The sequence below is a fragment of the Cryptotermes secundus genome, unplaced genomic scaffold, assembly GCF_002891405.2.
Source record: "Cryptotermes secundus unplaced genomic scaffold, Csec_1.0 scaffold1647, whole genome shotgun sequence".
Taxonomy (NCBI): Eukaryota; Metazoa; Arthropoda; class Insecta; order Blattodea; family Kalotermitidae; genus Cryptotermes; species Cryptotermes secundus.
Window position 1 is genome coordinate 50,927 of NW_019726261.1, and position 17,391 is coordinate 68,317.

At 39.9% G+C, this 17,391-nt stretch overlaps 1 protein-coding gene across 1 annotated transcript in view; it reads right to left on the reverse strand.

Moving 5' to 3' along the window:
• The window catches only part of LOC111864155 (LIM domain-containing protein jub), a 103,639-nt gene that overhangs the window by 19,810 nt on the left and 66,438 nt on the right, over positions 1 to 17,391 (reverse strand). The window contains exons 3-4 of the mRNA XM_023851208.2: positions 2,819 to 2,988; positions 1,705 to 1,767 (exon numbers count right to left, since the gene is read on the reverse strand). Coding sequence (XP_023706976.1) covers positions 1,705 to 1,767; positions 2,819 to 2,988 — 233 coding nt within the window. The remainder of the gene's footprint in view (positions 1 to 1,704; positions 1,768 to 2,818; positions 2,989 to 17,391) is intronic.

Consider the following 17,391-nt stretch of genomic DNA (forward strand, 5'->3'; position numbering starts at 1 on the left):
AGAAAATATACTCAAACAAAAACCACAATTAGATAAATACAATAAAAGTGGCATATACCAAATGAAATGTGTAGACTGCCCATTGAAATACACTGGGCAAACGGGCAGAATATTTAACACCAGATATAAAGAACATATACATGATATTAGAAATAATGATAGCAATTCTGGGTACTCAAATCATATACTAAATACAGGACATGCATACAGAAAAATAACAGAGGTAATGGAATTTCTAACAACGGGAAAGAAGGGCAGACATTTGAATACATTAGAGAAATACCATACATATAAAATAAGTAAGAAAGGCCTACACATGAATGACACACACACAGAAACACACAATCCCTTATTTCAAATGATACACGAAATCTATACAGACTAACGGCACCTCCCTCTCCCCACTACCCATTCCCCCTCCAGCACTCACCAACATAAAACACAGTACACAATACACCAGACAGCACACGTATTAAAGATAAGCAGCGACACACACAGAGAGAGCCTACACAGAGTAAGTACAAATAACAGTATAAACATATAAGAATAACATAACAACATAAGATAGTAATACGAATATTTGTATATTACAGACGATACCTGAACAGCGTTAAACAAGAAGTGGCCGCTGCAGCACTATAGACATAGGGCATGTACCCTGAGAAATTTTAATTTCAAAATTTGAAAAAGAAAAAGAACAAAAATCTTATAGACATTTTAACTTGAATTAAAGTTTTAAAAAAGTGCTAAATTTAGAAAACAAATTAACGCGTGTAGGTTAAGAAAAATTTTATACAATTAGAAAGACTGGTGATTTTAAATTTTAACAGGCAGTGTAACAGCTACGTAAGAATACACACCTGATGATGGCCATTTAGGGCCGAAACATGTAGTGGAGGAGGGAAAGAAAAAAAAACTACAATTAAATTGTTACACTTAAGATGGTGTTTGTCTCATATATAGAGTGTGGAAAAACTATCAGCTAGTCTCAAACCTGAAACTTAGACCACCTCACTGAACATCAGCTGTCCAGCCTGCAGCCACTTTAGTAACACCTATTCAATAACAACAGTATGAAAATAACAAATTAAAGAGTTCCAAGTTGAAAGACATTATTGATATGGTATTCAAAGCGGCCTCCGTAGTCTAGAGGTAACGTTCCCACCTCATGACTCGTGGTACGCGGGTTCAAATACCCGGCGGAGGTCGTCGAATTTTTAAGAGCTTAAAAATTCAGGGAGCAAGTCCTCCGGGAGGGGCTTTAAGCTGTGTGTCCCGTGTCGTAACTTTACGGCATGTAAAAGAACCTCATATCCCCAAAGGGGATCACTGAGCCAAATTCCAGGACGTTTCCCGCCCAACAATAGCCTCTAAGGCCTCTGATAGATGGGGGAAGCATTATAGACACTGCTAAGCAAGTGGCCGAACTCACTTGCTCGGCGGGACTGATGGTACGCACCATTTATCGGCAGGGTAAAGAGACTGGTAGAATATCATAGAGGGAAGCACAATAGATCAAACTGGTCGCCGTGCATGGGGAAACCCACCCTCTCTAAATAAATAATAAAATAAAAAATATGGTATTCAAGAGCTATTCCACAATATCAAAGGCTACAATGAATCATTTTTGGGGAGTAATAAGGGTCCATTCATTTAATTCAGTACTCAAGGCCTCAAATGAAACTGTAATAAATGGGATCTTACCATCTCCATGATAAGATGGCCACAAATTGCACACTTCTCAGCTGTCTGCTGGAATCCTGAATACTGAAACACAACAAACACATTACATATGCAAAAAAATTTCATATAATCTTACAGATAATTTAAATGTTGGATTGAATGATAGGGCTAAATCAGTAGCCTGGGTTTAAATTTTTGCACAGAAGATGTAAATGCTGGCCAGGTTTCAAACAGTACCTGGGTACTTGCACAGAAATTGTAAACAATGGCAAAATTAATAATTAAATCATAAATTAATTTTCCTCCTTGCACTGCAACAATAATTTCTTCAACATATAAATGCAAGTTTTGTCACTTTTAGTTTATATCTCCACACAGGTAGCATACCTTCCCCAAGAAGAAGTGTAGTTCTTCTTTTTTCACATACCAAAGTCTAGCTTGCTAAATGCAACAGCCCTGCAGTGTTATCAGCTCTTGCAAAGTTCACTGTTCAATACAGTATACAAAAGATTCATTTTACTTCAACATTTACTGTACATCTTTAGCTTTATTTCTAAGGATATAGTTTACTGTTACATTTTGTGCAGTATTTAAATACAATGACTGAAGCTTCTGCTCTGAAGAGATAACATGGTCAAGTATTGAAAACTGAAGTGTCAAAACATGTTTAGCTACATGAAAAGAAAAAAATGCTGAAAAGTTGAAGTGAGTTGCAATTGGAACATGAAGTGTGTTTGTTTTTAAAATTCAAGTGACTTGAAGCAGGAAGGGGGGACAGAGACAAGGAATAAGGTGTAATGTTCATGAATTCTACAGGGTTATCAGTACAGCCTATGTACCACTTTCTTTGTGACCATCAACACAACTATCTTTCTTGGTATCAAATATTTTTATTATTTAAACTACTTCCACTACATGGTTCAACCAGTGTTGGTCCACTTAAGGTGGTTACTATGTCAGAAACAAAATAGTGAATTTAATGTATTTCTTTGTCTTATTATAAAACCCAGGCCCAGTTTTCCATAAGTTATGCAGATACTCTTTTCATATAACGATAGATGCATAGATAATATGCACCTAGGTTGGCTGGCTGGCTGGTGGTACACACATTAGACTCATTTTCCATTTTTCTTACCAGATAATCCTCTTCGCAGTACACACGTCCATGGACATTGTAGAATGCCTTTCCACGCAGCGCTCGCCCACATGAACAGCAAATAAAGCAGTTTGTGTGGTACAGGTTCCCCATGGCCTGGCAAGCCTGCCCTGCTCCTGTAACCTTTTCCCCACATGTGTGGCAGATACCTATAAAGGAACATTCTATATTAGCATCTCTGCCACAACACATTACCAGTGTGATAGGACAAAGATTACTCACAAATTTAGAAGGTTCTCACTGCTGACTGCCATAATATTAAACTTTCAGTTCTAACTAAGTATACAGAAATGAAGAGATGTCTGAAACAATTTCTTATGCATTCTTTGCATGAAGCGCAGGAAATAATCATGTAAGAGGAATGTCAAACCCATGTTTCATTTTGACAGGATTTGATAATTGAGGCTTACAGTGTAAGATTTGAGGCTTTCACGGCGGTGACTATGAAGAAAGCAGTCTTCTGTGATTTGGCACCGTGTATATGTGGTGTTAACCGACGTTTCGGAGGAACGTATCGCCTCCATCTTCAGGGTAGAAGAAAAAATATAAGAAATCTGCAAGCGAAGAGACCGTGAGAAACGGTAAAATATAAGAAATCTGCAAGCGAAGAGACAGTGAGAAACGGTAAAACTGCTTTTACCGTTTCTCACGGTCTCTTCGCTTGCAGATTTCTTATATTTTTTTTTCTACCACAGTCTGCTTTTACCGTTTCTCACGGTCTCTTTGCTTGCAGATTTCTTATATTTTTTCTTCTACCCTGAAGATGGAGGCGATACGTTCCTCCGAAACGTCGGTTAACACCACATATACACGGTGCCAAATCCCAGAAGACTGCTTTCTTCGAGGCTTACAGTGTTCATCAAAACTCATGTTACCCCATTAGTTGTTTCTGATACTGAGACACATTTTATAACAGGTGTTTTTCTTTTCTATTCCAGGAATAGAAATTGGAAGACCAATCAAATCACAGTACTGAGAGTACAGTAATGCGCACATGGGTGCATGAAAGGCACAACATTGGGAAGACAATCCACATACTCAGGGATGATTTTCAGATAAGATTCAACGAAGCCACACTTCACCAAGATGATCATGTTATGGTGGATAAGAAAGCCTTTTCAATGAGTAATGTCAAAGACTGGCCAAGGTTTGGTCAGCCATCCAAATGTCATGAAAAATGTGCCAATGTTGCAACATCTCTGTTGAGCTCACCAAAGGAGTTACTCCAGTAATAATCCTCAGATCCTGGTATTCCTGAAGCATCAATACACACGCATATTAAAACTGATCTTGGCTTCAAAGCATTTCCACGAACATCTGCAAAGGATTTTGGTCATAATGACCTGCAAAAGAGACAGAATGCACAGGCCAGATTTCTTGGTGTCTTCATTGCAATTCCAAAATGTGATGATTTTACTTTTACTGATGAATGTGCAATTCATCGCAGTTTAAGAAGCAGAAATAGTTTGTTCCTGGTGTAAAGAAAATCTACATGTTCACAAAGAATTAGGGCACAATCTACCCAATGTTACAGGGGCAGGAATATCAGGCAAACTTCATATCATCCATCCTTCTTCACAGGTTCAGTGAACCAGCACATTTCTTTGACCATACTGAGAGACTGGTTAGTGACACAATTTGAATGCACGAATCTTACTAGTAAAGTTTCGATCCAGCAGTACAGAGCACCTGTTCATTATGTGATATCAGTGGGAGATTACCTCAGTGACATCTTCTATTACAAGTGGATAGGCTGTGACTCAGCCAGTCTTGTGGCACCTCTGGAGTGGCCTCCAAGAAGTCATAATCTGTCATCTTGTTACGTGTTTCAGGGAACCATCAAACATTATGTATTTCAAAAACATTATCAGACAATTGAAGAATTGAAAGAGGCAGTATGCAATGTATTTGCTAAAAAAACATTAACAATGTTATGCTGCTCACAGGACATGGAAAGGCATTTAGTCTGTACTTTAGACATAATGAAGTCAACTAATAAATAATAACAAATAATATAAGTTATGCTTTGTATACCATATTCTGGGTTCAATATATGTGTAAATTAATAACTTATCAGCTTCATTCCACTTCCCAATTTCCTAACTAAACTAATGGCATAACAGGACTCCTGATACACTCTGCAGAGTAATTACTCTTAGTCAACAAGGTTATATTTGCATAACACAAAAAATAACTTTTTAAGTTAATTCTAATACACTGATTCCAAACCTGCATACAAACATTTTGTTTTGAAGAAAACTGTAATGGCCATTTTTCACACACACATTTATAAAAGAAGCATAGCTTGGTGAACACTAGCAGAAGCTGTGTATCTTAACAAGTGTGTACATATTGGACATGTCATAAACCTGTGTATACTGAAGCCTGACTGTGTGTTCTGTTGCCTTAGGCTGATTTCGCACTGGACCCGTCTGAGCCAGTCATGTCCAGTCGTGTCGGACTCCCGTTGACTCATCTGACTGGCTTCGCATAGCAACACAAGGAAATGTCATAATCTCTTTCACACTGCACGCATCTTGTCCAGTCCAGTCATGACTGGCCAGGACTCATCCAGTTGAATTTCTTGCCAGTCTTCGTGCGTCTCGTTTATGAGTCACACGCGCTTTAATCAGTTTCATTTGTAACATATTATTGTAATATGGATGTCGAGAAACTTATAATTCTAGTGAGAAGTAGACGTGAAATATATGACACAAAGGACCCAAATCATCGAAATAAAGACTACATTGCTAGTGTTTGGAGAAGCATAGCAGAAGAATTACAAACAAAACATTTTCTTTCACCTTCTTTCCCTCCTCCTCTACAATCTTCTAACTATAATAAACACAATCATTTCCACGTCCATCTGGCCAGGAGAAAGAATGATCACTGACTGACAAAGATGTATTCAGTATGAAACCTAATGACTGAAACGACGTGACTGGACTGGACTGGACTCATTCGGTGCGAAGGGACCCTTAGCTCTTCTTTCAATTAAGTGGTATTCAGACATTTGATGACACCATCACCACTGGCCTTCTGAATTAGAAGTGGTAAAAATAAAGTGGAATAACCATACATTCATTCTGCAATGAAGCTAGTGCCACACACAGAAGATACTTGTACTACTGTACTACCAATTAACTGAAAGGAACTTTCTATTCTAAATGAAGAATAAGAGAATATGGAAAGCCCGTCAACATCTTCTGATCCATGTTGGCAAATAACCATGCCTACTTAATTAAGCAAAGTGAGTTTAATGAACCAGTATGTGACCGAAATGTCAAAGCAAAAAGCAGAACTTCTGGGATATACACAGTGTGTCCAGGTTCTGTTACGACTGTGTTCATTAAAAATACAATACGTGAATTATTTTCAAAATTTCACTCTTTTTATTCAAAATAGTCTCCTTCTGAATCAATACATAGCAGGAATCAATTGAAAAGTTTTCGAAACCAGTTACTGTACTCCTTTTGTGGAATCGCACTTAAAACTGCGGTAGATTCCATTTGGATGTCCTGGATGGTGTCGTGACAGTCTCCTTTCATCGCCAACTTAACTTTTGGGAACAACCAGAAATCTGCTGGAGCCAAATTTGGCAAATACGGAGGATCATCAAAGACTGTGATCCCTTTCTGGCCAAAAAATCGTGCACAATCTTCAATTTGTGGGGTGGGGCATTGTCATGGAGGAGCGAATAGGAACCTTGCTCTCAATATTCAGGTCAAATTCGAAGAATTCTCGCCCACAAACGATTGAGAACTCCGAGATAATAATCGTAATTCAACTCTTTTGCATGCACACTTTCTTTGGTTTCAGCTTCTTTGGGCTCAAAGACGCTGCACTCTGCTGCTTTGTGAGAGGCTCATATTGAACACCATGTCTTGTCACCAGTAACAATGGATTTTGTAAATTTTGTCACTTTGGGCCGACCGTAACATGTCTTTGCAGTGTTCCACTCTGGTATGTTTTCCATCGCCTGATAGCGTGTGCGGTACAAACCACGCACAGACCTTCCATTTGCCCAAATCCTTGGTCAAAATTTTATACACAGTAATTTTTGCTATTTCAAAAGCTCCTCTATGAGTCTTGCAGAAACACATCTGTCTGATGCAAGGATTTTGGTCACTTTTTTTACATTTTCTTCATTACGACTTGTTCTCGGCTTTGATGCACGTGGAGCGTCTTCAATGTCCTCCCTGCTGTCACAAAATACAGCATACCATCGAAAAATGTTCGAGCGACTCAAACAACCACTACCGTACACTCTTTTCATCATTTTGTATGCTTCTCCGGCTGTTTTTCCACTATGCTGTTATTGAATTGAATTGAATTTATTTACATTCTATAAATTCTAAGCAGGTTAGTACCTTTGGATACAGAACAAGTCAAAATGTTACATACATAAGTACAGGCAATTTTAGCTTAAAAATTAATATAACTTAATTTTACATCATTCTCTATTTACATTGAAGTATTCATCTAAAGAGTAGAAGGAATGAGCATGTAGATAATTCTTTAACTCTGATTTAAACTTTTTAGTATCATTGCCCAAGTTTTTAATACTTTGTGGCAGATTGTTGAACACTTTTATGCCAGTAAAGTAGACTCCTTTTTGATATACTGATAAAGTTGATGAGGGTAGGTGGAAGTTATATTTTTGTCTAGTATTCATGTTATAGACATCAGAATTTAATTTGAATTTATCTTTGTTGTAAACAACAAATAGGAGAAGCGATAATATGTATTGCGATTGAAGCGGTAGAATTTTTAATTTCTTAAATAATTCTCTACATGAATCTCTACTTCTACATCCTGTAATGATTCTTATTATATTCTTTTGTATTTTAAAAATTATTACACTATGTGAAGAGTTCCCCCAAAATATTAATCCATAGTTCATAATAGAATGAAAGTAGGCATGGTAAACCATCTACAATGTTTCCTGTGACATAAAAGGCTTAATTGATCTCATCGCATAGCAAGCTGCATTTAATTTAGGTATAATTTGTTCAATATGTATTTTCCAAGACTGGAATGGACTGGCAATGGAGAGAAGGGTTCAGTCCTGTGACAAGCACTGTTAAACATGCGCCATTACTAATACCTAGTTCATTCCCCCACTGTATATAAAGCTTGGCCTACTGAAAATTCTGTGAGGGCTGTAGATAAAAATGACAGTCTTAACCACTTAAAGCAGATGTTTCCAGAATTAAGTGGTGCAAAACTCAAAACAAGTATCTTCACTGGTACAAAAATCACAAAACTGTACAGTGAGGTGCTTCATAGCTTGTACTCTTTCGCCATATAAAATTAGAATGATCAAATCAAGGAAGATGGGATAGGTATGTAGCATGCACAGACAAGCCCAGGAGTGCATACAGGGTATTGCTACAGAAACCCAAAGGGAAAAGACCACTGGGAAGTCCTAAACACAAATGAAAGAATAACATGAGAATTGATCTTAGAGAAATAGGAAGAGAGTATGGACTGGATTCGTCTGGCTCAGGATAGAGACCACGGTAATGAACCTCTGGGTTCCATAACATGCTGCTAATTTCTTGAGTCGCTGAGCAACTGTTTGCTTCTCAAAAAGGGCTTGGCTGCATGGAGTGAGGGAGTTCGTTCATTCGATAGGAAGGTGAGGGAACAACAGATACAGGCAATTTTACTATGTTTTACAGTGGAAGTATGGATAAAAATAGGTTTTGTTTCTTAAGAAACACAAGCAATAGGTGACTGGCTTTGAGCCAGACGTGAAAGGTTGTGCGTTTTGGGACTGAGAGGATAGATTATACATGCTTAAGCATCAACTGAACAAAAAGAAATAAGCAAAGATTCTTTCTAACAGAGACTTGAGATGGACTATCATGGAAGTGGGTGGCAAGCAGGGCCTGGCTAGTTTCTTGGTCGGCTTATTGTTCATTTGACAATGGAGTTTCCATGAGATATCCAGCAATACTGGATTAAGTACTACTGTTCTACTGTCAACAATACTATGACTAAGGACTACATATTTTTCCATACCTCAAACATACTCCTATATCAGACATTTGAGACCTGTGAAGCTGTAGGGGTGTGGACTGTATACCTCCTTTTCAACGTACTGTCGTTGTTTAAATTATGCACCAATATTAATTGGTTAATTATTTGACTCACTTAACTATCAGACTGAGTTGCAATCTATATATACCCCACAGAACGGACAAAATACATCGTAAGATGAGGCACCCGCTAAACAATTAATATCAAAACTATACCACATCTATACCACAGGCCTACAAGCAGTTTATTACATATAAACAAGTCTAGAATATACCATTATGTCCACAGGAATACAACAAATTGCCACAACTGACTTGATGATACAGAATATCACATGAAAAGTTTTTAACCTTATTTTACGCCATAACTTTCGTTTTTATAACAAGTTTATAGTTCACTCTATTTTTACCACATATTTTATAATGTAATAATTATCAGTATCCAGCTTCACCTTCGCAATTGCAGTTCAGTAGTGTGTGAATATGTAATCATGTGTTTGCCTGATGATGGCTTTAATAGCGAAACATGTAGCTACACTAACCTTAGCCTTGACCATTGTATTGTTGTATTGTGACGAACTTTAACAAAGAATTGTATATTAGATTGCTGTTTATACACGTACTCGTATATGGATTTCTCAATTAACCTAATCCTTCCAGCCGCATTACGGCCCTGGAGTCGATTCAATCTCTTGATATAAATCTTCCTGGGGGTTAAGGGCGGCCGGCACGTAATGTTGACCTCACCGCGATCTGTGAGCCGACTGTCTAGAAAATTTGAGAGCCTCGACGTCTCACAACCCTACGGCCCTGTACGGCTTGTTACAGGGATAACTTTACTTTACACCTTTTGCCTTTTATAAGATCTTCAATTTATGACGCTGCGAATGTGTTTGGATAGAGGCTGCTGAACTGGGTTTTATGACGAATCTGAACAGCTTATGGCGGCGTCAAATAATGAAAATGTCGCACCTTTCGGTTATTAATTGAACCCGTATTTCGGGTGAGGGGAAATAACGTCGTGTTGAATTGTCTTATTTACGTAATACGGTGTTGATGTGTGGAATATTCTACCTTCGGAGTGAACTGAAAAGATGAACTTTTGACATTTATTACCGCCCATTTCTTCCGAGGTCGGCGTATACGAACCGCCTCGTCCCTACAGCTGAACTGTAAACATATGTGGATTTTCGGTTAGGGCTGCCTACAAGTCAGAGCTAAGCAAGTGCAATATGAAGTAACTGCTTCGTTTGAAACTTTCAGTCAGTAACGATTGGTTTGTAATCTCCTGTGACGTACTAAGTTCTGTACTTCTGGAAACAACGCCATGGGAAGTTGCGAACCATCTCAACGCTGTAACACTTGGCGTCTCGTCTTGGCACTGTGCGGACGTGTCTTATGCAAGCTACGCACTTTCTAAATTATATAATTTTCGAAGTCCATAAGCAATTAATTAGGCATAACTTCATACTTCTGTACATTCTCACGCGTATAAACTGGCAATAAAGTCTTTCATTACAGTTATTAAATCAATTTCGTTAACTTTTAACCTTGTGAAACGACAGATATAAGTCTACGTTTAAGTCTATTACTGTGCATGCAGTGAAAGGATACAGAGGGTCTACACTTTTAATTTTAAAACATTTTTTATATAAGTTACACCACAAGAGTCCCTGAAAAACTGAGATGAGTTCAGATGGTCAATAACTTATCAGCCTTTTATGGAATTCGATTACCGTGTCCATAAGAGCCCAAAATGAACCGTATTCTGAGACAGATGAATTCAGTTCAAATCCACTAATATCATCGAGTCACTTATATCTAAGTATCCCAGGCAGTCTCTTCCCTTCAGGTTTTTCGGTTACAATTTACAGTTTTAAAATTTATTCATCTCCTCCATGCAGGCTACATGACCTGCCCATCTCATCCTTGTTTACCCTAAAACTTCTAGTTGAAGAGTGCATATTATGCTCATCATCATGCGCGTTTCTTCATTCCTCTGTTCCTTCAAATTTCGATACGGTAGGCACTCACTGAATAACAAATGGAAATTGCGTGTACCTGCTATGCGGTGTAGTAGAGCTTCATGACTCCAAAACAGTGCAATATAGCAGGCTATTTATTGTTTACTGTTTTGTCACCAACGGGTGGGCATTATACATGCATATATGCATCGCGACCACTGAGGGATGCAGAACTGCACATAACAACGGACTTGGGAACCTTACTCAAAAGCTCTCCTTTCTTGTTAAAAATTTAGGAGTTCCACACCAAACCTGACAATACTTTAAGATCTCCTACTATGCGCTAGTTTATTGCACCGTAGTTATCGCAGTTCAGAGGTTAGCACGAACTAATAATAACAATAATAATAATTCAATTCAATTCTTTATTATCAATGTGCCGAGTCAACAGCCGCAAGGCCAATTACAGACAGAGCACAGTGCAGATGAAAGTAATTACATTACAGACAAACGTATTAAAAGTCAAATACAAAATTACACGTAAGTACTTGGAAGAAATAATAATGAATAAAAGTAAAAGTAAACAAACAAATAACTGATAATTATAACAGTAATAATAATTTCATTATCATTAAACTAAGTGTTATTACGAATTGTGGAATGAAACATAAATATTTAATTAAGAAATGAATAGTATAGATTTTCAGAGGATAATAATAATATACGCAATTCATTTTGTTTTACTGGACATGCAAATAATAAAATATTAACAGTTATACTATATTTAAAATTTGTTTGGGTAGAACATTANCTGAAGTAGGGCTGTCTAATTTGCGACTTGCAGTCTGACAGTTTTGTGCAGCCCATTAGCGAGTATCAATTCCGTAAAATGTATTAAGCCTTTCCTCCCAATCAAAAAACGGCCGAGACTCCTGATAGTGAGGAGGGGGGGGGACTTGCGCAAAAAGTGTACTAAATATTCTACGTAATTTTTCAGCTGATTTCACACGACACATAATAAATAATAAAACATTTTACAGAAATTTCTAAGATATAAAACATATTATCACGATTTATCATCGTGACTAATAATAGCGGGGTTTGGATTGGCTGATTAGCTTTACTGATGACTCCTTCAAAATCATTCGTAACTACTCGTATAACTCACAATGAATGAATGCCTACGACTGGCTCCATTCTGATCTGAACTACGACTGACTCCATTCTGATCTTTCTTCTTCCTGAGTCTGAATCTTATGTTACTACCGACGGTCAGTCGGCCAGTCTGTCTTAGAATAAAGCATCCATCTGGAGCTTAAGACCAGATATTTATTACTGTCACACAGCTGAAGATTTGTTGATGTGGGGCGCTCTCTTTTGACGAGAGGTCGGGTCTGTCCTTTGCCAGAGCCACAGTCAGCAGTAATAAGTCTGTTGTCAGTACGTACAATTTACATTTTACATGTTACTAAGTGTATGTATATATCGTACAACATATACAAGGCCTCTGTCAGTCCAGGTTCAGTACAGCAGATCATGCCCTATCATCAGTAGTTCCTGCTACAACAGCAGTCTAGTCAATGAACGGTCGTATGCTAGACCGCCGCCAAGTTTAAGCCTCTTCAAAGTCACATTGCGACTGACGGACAGTCAGTCAGTAAGTCTTGGCGTCGAGCCCTATCTGGGGCTCATGACCAGATATTTATTGTTTGACAGTTACGGTCTTGTTTTTCTGGGGCGCCCTCTCTGACGAGAGGACGGGTCTGTCTTTTGTATATGCTGCTGGCCCTTGCCAGCGCAGTCTTTCTCGGGTCCGAGTACTTTGGGACTCACGACCATATTTTACTCTCAGATTTGAGACTTCCTTTTTCGTCGCCTCCTACAGACACGCAGGGTCACGGCGGAAGTATTCGGCCCCGCCCCCACGCGGGTTTTAAGCCTCTTCAAAGTCAAAGTCACACTGCGACTGACGGTCAGTCTGTCGGTCGGTCAGTCAGTCAGTCAGTATTCGTGTCGCGACCAATGTGGGGCTCATGACCAGATATTTATTACTATTTGACAGTTAGGGTCTTGTTATTTTTGGACGCCAACTCCAACGAGAGGACGGATTTGTCTCCTGTCAGTCACTGTCTGTAGTAGTAAGTCGTTTGTCATAATGTAAAGGACAATTACATTTTACATGTTAATAAATGTATGTAAAATATATGCAGGGCCTCTGTCAGTCCAGGCTCAGTACAACAAATTATGCCCTATTTCCAGCAGCTTGCGCTACAACGGCTGTGGCACGAACCACACAGAAAATACCTCTTCTGTTGTCAGATTAGTTGAGTAACCTAGAAACTAGTAACAGAAAACACAGTTTCTATCGCTGCGTGGTTACTGGAACGTGTATACTGAGTCGTTGCCTAGTGATGATCATGCCTTGTCACGCGCTTAAGCGAGATGTTTATCGCGCCGTTGCCTAGCTATACACGTTACAGTAGGTTTGCATGAATTAATGATTCAAATGATCTTAAAATTTTACTGCCATGTTACTGTCTTGTTAGATTATGTGTAGTTGATCTAAACGTTGCCTTCAATGAGAAGTCCGCAAGTGTAAGTCTGAAAGAAGAATTCATTCAGAACTGATGAATTTGCAGGATTTTCTGAGAGCTCAAAAGTGAGCTATCGGTCTTTTCAAAGACTTGAAATTCTGCAAGCAAATGTAAGTGCTAGCATAAGAATTTTATGGTGCTAAAGATCAGCGACCGAATTTTCTGGTAATGCATCATAAAAAATTTTTAGAAGCAAGGTTGAATATGCATGTTAGCAATTGCTTTGAAAATAGCTGATCCTACTTTGTTGCAGTAGATTGTATCACAAAGTGAGGTCACAAGTGTACTTCCGTTAAATGGTGCATGCAGCAAATATGCATACACTGTCATGGCAGTCAATTTTAAAATTACTTTGGTAACTGTGTCGAACTTAACACTGTTTCCATTCAGTCAAATCAGTTCACTGAAATACAGAAAATGAAGCTGTGTTCGGAAAAAGGTAAAGTAAAGCTATCCCTATGACAGGCCGTGGAGGCCCATAGGGTTGTGCGGCATCGAGGCTCCCACATTTTCTAGACAATCGGCTCAGATAGCCGGAGGTTGTCAGCCTTACGCGCCGGCCCCCTTTTACCCCCAGGACGATTCCTGGTACTCATTTCTGTTAGAGGCTGAGTCGACCCAGGGCCACGGTGCGCCTGGATGGATTAGGCATATTAAAAAATCCACCTTCCGAAGTCTATGTCTAACTCTATGTCACATTGCGACTGACGGTCAGTCAGTAAGTCTTGGTGTCAAATATTTATTACTCTTTGACAGTTACGGTCTTGTTTTTGTGGGGCGCCCTCTCTGACGAGAGGACGGGTCTGTCTTTTGTATACGCTGCTGGCCCTTGCCAGTGCAGTCTTTCTCGGGTCCGATTCCCTTGGCACTCGCGACAATATTTTACTGTCTCATATTTGAGACTTCCCTTTTCGTCGCCTCTTACGATTCGCAGGGTCATGGTGGAGGTATTCGACCCCGCCTCCACACGGGTTCTGTCCAAGTCCAAGTCACATTGTGACTGACGGTCAGTCAGTCTGTCTGTATTGGTGTCGAGCCATGACCAGATTTTTTTTTTCCTTATACGAAAGTTACTGTCCTGTCCATTTGGGGCGCCCTCTCTGATGAGAGTTCGGGTCTGTCATTTGTGTCAGTTATAGTCCGTATTTGTAAGTCCATTGTCAGTATTTATATTTACAAACTTAATCTTAATTCCTATTTCTATGTACAATATATACAAGGCCTAACACGGGTTCTGCCTTCCTGCCTTCTCTTATATAGCGTATCTGTATCCAAGGAAACGTTTGTTGATCACTCGTGCACATGGAAACGTGTTCCGTAACGCGTTTGTTTCCAAGAATCCATCTCTATGGAAACGTGTTTGTCACTAGTTCCCTAGCAATGGGGCTCATGTCACAATATGTAATCGTACTGGAGAACATGAGTAGAGCCGCGATATATCCGATTCCGCGGTATAAAGTGGGCCTACTGAGCTACCAACTCCATGGAGCAGAGCCTTCTTGAAATGCTAGTAGTCACTCGGCTAGTCAAGAAAATCCAAGGATTTAATGGAGCCCGAAGGTACTTTACCGTGTTCATATAAGCCCACCAGTCGTCACTACCCAGCGCCAAATTTATCTGGTCCATAGCCTCTCTCCATTAACTCTTCAACGTCCATTTTACTATCTTCTATCCACGCCTAGGTCATTCAAGTGTTTCAGTCCTTTCAGGTTTACGACCAAAACTGTATGAGCCTTTCTCAACCTTTCCATGCATGCTGAATATCCCGCCCACCTCAACCTCCCAAAAAGACGGTAATTACACCGTTTACTAGGAAGAGAAATATAAAGGGCCTTAAGAAACCGACCCTCTACAATAAGACGATCCAGCTCTCCAGCGATGTCAAGATGGTCTAGAATTAGACAAGGGACTGACATGGAAAAAGCAGCTTGACAAGGTCATTAACAAAGCCTATAAAGCTTTTTGGACATGCAGAAGCACGTCTGATAAAACTTGGGGCCTGCAGCCGCACGCTGTGCATTGGATATATACTGCGGTTGTAAGACCCATAATTACATATGGCGCCATAGTATGGTGGTCTAGAGTTAAATTCAAGACAAGCAAAGCAAAACTTAGCAAATTGCAAAGGTTGGCTTGCTTGCTTGGGCATCACAGGAGCAATTCGGACATCTCCAACAGCTGCACTGGAGATACTCCTTGGACTCCCCCCACTGCATCTACAGTTGGAGGCAGAGGCCAAGGCAAGAAACTACCGTCTCCAGGGCAGTGATCAATGGAAACCTAGATCCGATGGTTTTGGGCATGCATATATAACACAGGACATGAAGAAAGAACCCATATTACAAATGAGGTCTGACAAAATGATACTGATACATGTACATGAAAACCCCTTCACAGTCAATTTCCTGACAGGAGTGAATGGGAAGCCGGGTTTCGGCCCGATAGAAAAGGGTGACTGATCTGGTATACAGATGGTTCCAGAATAAATAGGGGCACTGGAGCTGGTGTGTACTGCTATGGCACGAGGCAGAAACTTAGTTTCAGCCTTGGGCAGTACACGACAATATTCCAGGCAGAAGTATATGCCATTAAGGCATGTACTATGGAGAATTTAGATTGGAACTATATACACAGGAACATCTACATTCTATCTGACAGCCAAGCTGCACTTAAACCGCTTGACAAACACCAGATCAACTCAAAATTGGTCTGGGATTACCACCAAACCCTCATGGAACTGGCCAAACATAATAGGGTACAACTGATATGGGTGCCGGGGCATGAGGGTATTGCTGGAAACGAAACAGCAGACGAATTAGCTAAGACTGAAGCTGAACATCCGTTCATAGGACCTGAACCAGCCTGTGGCATCTCTATGGGAATTGCCAGACAGGCAATCAGGGACTGGACAAATATGAATCACAAGAAATACTGGGGATCCTTGACTGGACCGAGGCAAGCAAAGGGACTCATAGGAGGACCCTCAGCTAAAAGAGCGAAGGAACTGTTGAAGTTAAACAGGAACCAGCTACGATGGGTGGCGGGACTACTTACAGGACACTGTCACCTTAAAGGACACCTCTTCAAATTGGGACTAAGTGATAGTCCCACTTGTGAGAGGTGTCAAGAAAATGAAACAGCCACACATATCCTGTGCGAATGTGAAGTCTTCGCTTATTTTAGATTACGTCACTTGGGTCAATACTTTATGGAAGCAAGTGACTATTTCGACGTCCCCACGTACAAAATCCTGCGCTTCATTCGAAGCGCAGGATTGCTGAGGGGATAATCAAAAGAGGAAGCACAACAGACCACTGTAGGTCGCGGTGCATGGGCCGAGAAGGCTTACCCTCATACATTCATTCATTTATTCAACCTCCTTGATTTAGTAATTCTAACAATATCTGGCGAAGAATTGCTTATGTCGATCCAAACACTCGAAGCAGAGGCCCAGTGTATCATTTCGTAACGTACTGGTTTCTTGCGACGAAGAGTTCTTGGCCTCCAGCCACCCTCAAGCTTCATACAAGGACACCGCCTGTCGGGTGTCCGCGACTACTTATTCTGTACATTTTTACCCTCCTTTATCCGCAACCTGGTGACGCTCAATACCCTGGTGACAACGGAACCTACTTCAAGGAGTCTGACTGACTGATTCGTATAAACTGTAGTCTAAAAATTGTGTCTCTGTAGTTCATTTAGAAGGGCGATCACAGAAAATCGGGAGTTCTCCAAGGCCAAAAGCCGCTAAAATGAACGCCCGAGAGACGGGGAACGGAACAAGGAGGCAGGGCATTTAGAAACAACAGTTACAAACATAGGCAAACGATCAAAAGAAACCTGTAAGATTCCACGATCCGGCTGGGCTTTCGAAGCTTCTTACAAAACAAAAGAGAAGTTCAATAAATTTAATAAAATTTTGCGTATAATCGTCAGTACTGGAAGGGGGG